At 37.6% G+C, this 3863-nt stretch overlaps 1 protein-coding gene across 3 annotated transcripts; it reads left to right on the top strand.

Moving 5' to 3' along the window:
* The first annotated feature begins 1097 nt into the window (after nucleotides 1-1097).
* On the top strand, nucleotides 1098-3829 carry dr1 (down-regulator of transcription 1). 3 transcript variants are annotated; one of them, XM_079460093.1, is made up of 4 exons: nucleotides 1098-1380; nucleotides 1483-1827; nucleotides 2063-2226; nucleotides 2307-3829. In XM_079460093.1, the coding sequence occupies exons 2-4, from the start codon at nucleotides 1608-1610 to the stop codon at nucleotides 2451-2453; spliced, it is 531 nt and encodes a 176-aa protein (XP_079316219.1). In that variant the 5' UTR covers nucleotides 1098-1380; nucleotides 1483-1607; the 3' UTR covers nucleotides 2454-3829. The 3 variants fall into 3 exon arrangements, with proteins under 3 accessions (XP_079316219.1, XP_079316221.1, XP_079316220.1); XM_079460095.1 differs by having other exon boundaries at nucleotides 1570-1827; nucleotides 2307-3774; XM_079460094.1 differs by having other exon boundaries at nucleotides 1137-1380; nucleotides 1461-1827; nucleotides 2307-3774.
* The last annotated feature ends 34 nt before the right edge of the window (nucleotides 3830-3863 follow it).

The raw sequence follows: 3863 nt of genomic DNA, 5'->3' as shown, positions 1-3863 counted from the left end.
TCTCTGTCTCAGCCTCTTCATTACATTTGGGAAGAAGCATATCTGCCTGTCTAACTGAGAAGTGCTACAATGTAATTTGGCAGATACTTTTATCCTATATGTAGGAAAGCATATATCAAGGATAGAGAATTATATTCTCCTATTGCAGAATAATTATACATCTGTCTTTTTCATTCATTAGAGAGGTGTAAACTAAATTGCTCTAATATCAAGAAGCCAAACTTTTCCTAGCTTAACCAGAAGCTGAATTTTATTATTGTCTGATACAGCCTAATGTTATTATATGCATGAAGACTGTGACATAGGTCATGTACTGACTAAATTTAGATTATTACTTTATTACTCACTCACTCAGCAAATTCGCTGGTCGGAGTTCACCAAACTTGAACTTTGCTACGCAAATGCTAAATATCTTCGGAAGGCCCGGGCTTGCGTTTCCGGTCTGTCGCAATCACATGCATATGAATGGAAATCAATGGAACGAAAAGTCAAGGGTGACCATAAACTCTTAGTTTTTATTTCAGTAATTGAATCAAAATGGACGATTCTTTTTTGAATATTGTGTCAAATTAAATGATTTATCCATGCAGGGTATTATTTTATCTTTGTGCCCTCATAATTTTTAATCAAAATCTGAAAATGTTCATCCGCTTCAAAGTCTGCCTCTGAATAAAAATGCATTTGCAGTGCAAAAACAAACAACAGCCGTTTTATTTCGTTTTACTTTAAAGTAGCCTACATTATAATACCTACAGAGAATTCTGCTAATAGGAGAAAGTTTTTCATGACTTTTTATCATCTTTTTGACCACTGTTTATACATTCTTATTACAATAATTAATTTATTCGGTAACTATTTAGGTTAGCCTACTAGAGACATGGTGTTTGTTGTGCTGTAAAGCTCACCCAATCTACATAGTTATAAAAGAAGAATATTAAATTAAAAGTAAAAAAAAAATTATTAAAAAATATTATCTATAAAAATTTAAATTTAATACACTGATATGTAACTTTGAGGAGTACAGGAATGTCTGGGTAGAAACTGGTTTTCTGTAGTTTCATTCTCGTATTTTACTGCAGGCGGCAGTGCAGAGCAATCCACCAAACAATAACAGGCAGAAGAATCAGCGGATATCCGGAAGTGTTGCATTGTGGGTTTTATTTCGTAGCTCGTGAAGAGAGTGGGTGAAGTAAAGAATTTGCTGTAGACTCTAAAATAAATACACCCGTGCTTCGGCGGAATGCGCACGCTGGTTGTTTTTAGATGCGAAAGGTTGAGAATGAGCAGACGAAGTTAAATCATGCTTATCAACGCGAACAGGAATAACAGCAGCATCGATGTGTGGTTGTGGAGACTCCGTGTAAACTAATTATCCTAAAGGTATCGACTGCTTAAATCTTTAACTTTTGTTCAACGCGTACACTTTCCAATTTAAGTTATATTGTAAATAAATATAATAGTGTTTTGCTGGTCTGTTCTAAGAAAGCCGCACCATCTGAATCTCCGCACAAAGCAACCGCTGGGGTGTTTCCCGGTATTAAACTATCAAACCTTCTCGTCCGGTTCCAGTACTACTGAAACTGAAGCGTCTCCGCAGCTCATCCCCCATGGCCTCTTCATCGGGCAACGATGATGATCTGACGATCCCTAGGGCGGCGATCAATAAAATGATTAAAGAAACACTTCCCAATGTGCGAGTAGCGAACGATGCCAGAGAGCTGGTGGTGAACTGCTGCACGGAGTTCATCCACCTCATCTCATCGGAGGCCAACGAGATTTGTAATAAATCCGAGAAAAAGACTATATCTCCAGAGCATGTTATAAACGGTGAGTGTGTCGCTGCCTGGAGGCTCTGTGCTTCTGGTCTTTAAAAAGCGTTTGCCAAACGATTTACTATTAAAGTCTCAGTGGCACCGGTGTTGGTGATTTTTTTTTTATTCACCTTACAGCTATTTATTCACTGGCCTGAAAACTTTACAGATAATATGCACAACATTGATTCAGCATTTGTTGTGCACTACTGTCACAATGCAGTGTGAAAATAATTGTCTTTTTTCTTTAGCACTTGAAAGTCTAGGTTTTGGGTCATATATCGCAGAGGTTAAAGATGTTCTGCAGGAGTGTAAAACAGTAGCACTTAAAAGGAGGAAGGCCAGCTCTCGACTAGAGAACCTTGGTATTCCAGAAGAGGAACTTCTCCGTCAGCAGCAGGAATTATTTGCCAAGGTAAAGATTTATTATTCGTGTATGTTAACTGATTGTGAGGTCAAACATAGAAAAATTAATTCGGCCCTTTTTTGTCACAGGCACGGCAGCAGCAGGCTGAATTGGCACAGCAGGAGTGGTTACAGATGCAGCAGGCTGCTCAGCAAGCACAGTTAGCGGCAGCTTCAGCCAGTTCAGCTCAGCAGGCTGGATCTTCCCAGGATGAAGATGAAGAGGACGACATGTGATTCCCGGCAGGCTTTCGTTTAAGCACACCGATTGATTGATATACATTTACACGTATTTGCTCCAACACACATTGTGTCCTCCTGAAACCATAGCTGAGAGGGACCTGCAGTGTTGTCTACTATATAAACAATCCAGCTCATCAGTATCGAAACGATTCTTACTGACTATTAAGGAACAGTCATGGGTGCTATCCTGTGATTCGTTGCTATATATGCCTCTCCTCACATGTTAAGAATTATTAGCTCTTTGGAAATATTTTGTTCTTGGTTTTTTTCCCTTTGTTATTTGTGATAAGTGAAAGTTTCACAATGTGTATGTGATAAGGATGTTATGTAATGAGTCACACCACATCATTTGTCCTTGGTTAACTTCAAAAGCCAGTGTTTTAACTCACTGCCACCTGTTTTAGACATATTTCTCTTCTACTTTTTCTTTGTAAAATAGCTTGAGACATATTTATGGAAGCATTTTTTGGAAATTTATTTTGACAGGAGTTTATCCCTGATTCTCTATTTCTCTTTGTTCTGCTGGGTGAGCTAAGAGAAGATGTGATTTGATTTCTAGAACGTTGCTTTTTTTCCACATTTTATTTGAGTGAGAATAAAGATTATATGTAGATAGGCTTTTACCTGACCTTTTTTCAAAACAGTATTCATAGAAAAACAATTCCAACTATTAGAGGAATAATATCTGACTTATAGTACCAAAGATAGACAAAACTATGAATTTTTAGTCAGTTAGGTGAGCAGAAATCTAGTAATGGTTTTCGCTCTTTTTATGAAAGAAGCGTATCAGTGCAAAACCACGCTGTGGATTTCATCAACTTGTTGATGGCTACGCTCACTTTGTACAATGTTTTGATAGATTTTTTCCAGGTGCAATGTGTAAAAGTTCCATCGTGAATGTGTGGTTTATTCTTGTGTTGACTGGTAAGGTGTGGTTGAAAAGCGAATTCACATGCCTTTGCAAAAGCTGTATTCTCTAAGCAATAAAGTCACCCCCTTTTATAGACATAGTTGATAAGTTATTTGTTTATGAACATGATTTGATGCTGCTGTGGTTATACTAATGCCCAAACACATTTCCAACTAATTTATTTTTCGTTCTTTGCTGGGTTGAAGAACTTCTAGAAGGCGTATGGGAGCAGGGGTTAGATCAATTGAATGCTCCACCATCTGTTGCAATTCGCATCTCCTCATCCCTATAGATTCTCTCAGCTGTGAAGTCTGTATGTGTAAGTAGAGTGGCATAAGGTGATTAAACGTGAAAAGATTTGTTGACATGCATTTTATAATTCAGAATTAAAGGGACAGTTCAGCCAAAAATAAGAAATTCTCTAGTTGTTCCAAACCTGTATACATTTCATTGTTTGTTTAAACACAGAGAAAGATTTTTGGAAGAATGCTAAC

Source organism: Barbatula barbatula (assembly GCF_947034865.1).
Source record: "Barbatula barbatula genome assembly, chromosome: 7".
Classification (NCBI taxonomy): domain Eukaryota; kingdom Metazoa; phylum Chordata; class Actinopteri; order Cypriniformes; family Nemacheilidae; genus Barbatula; species Barbatula barbatula.
This window is presented reverse-complemented; position numbering and strand designations above follow the sequence as displayed.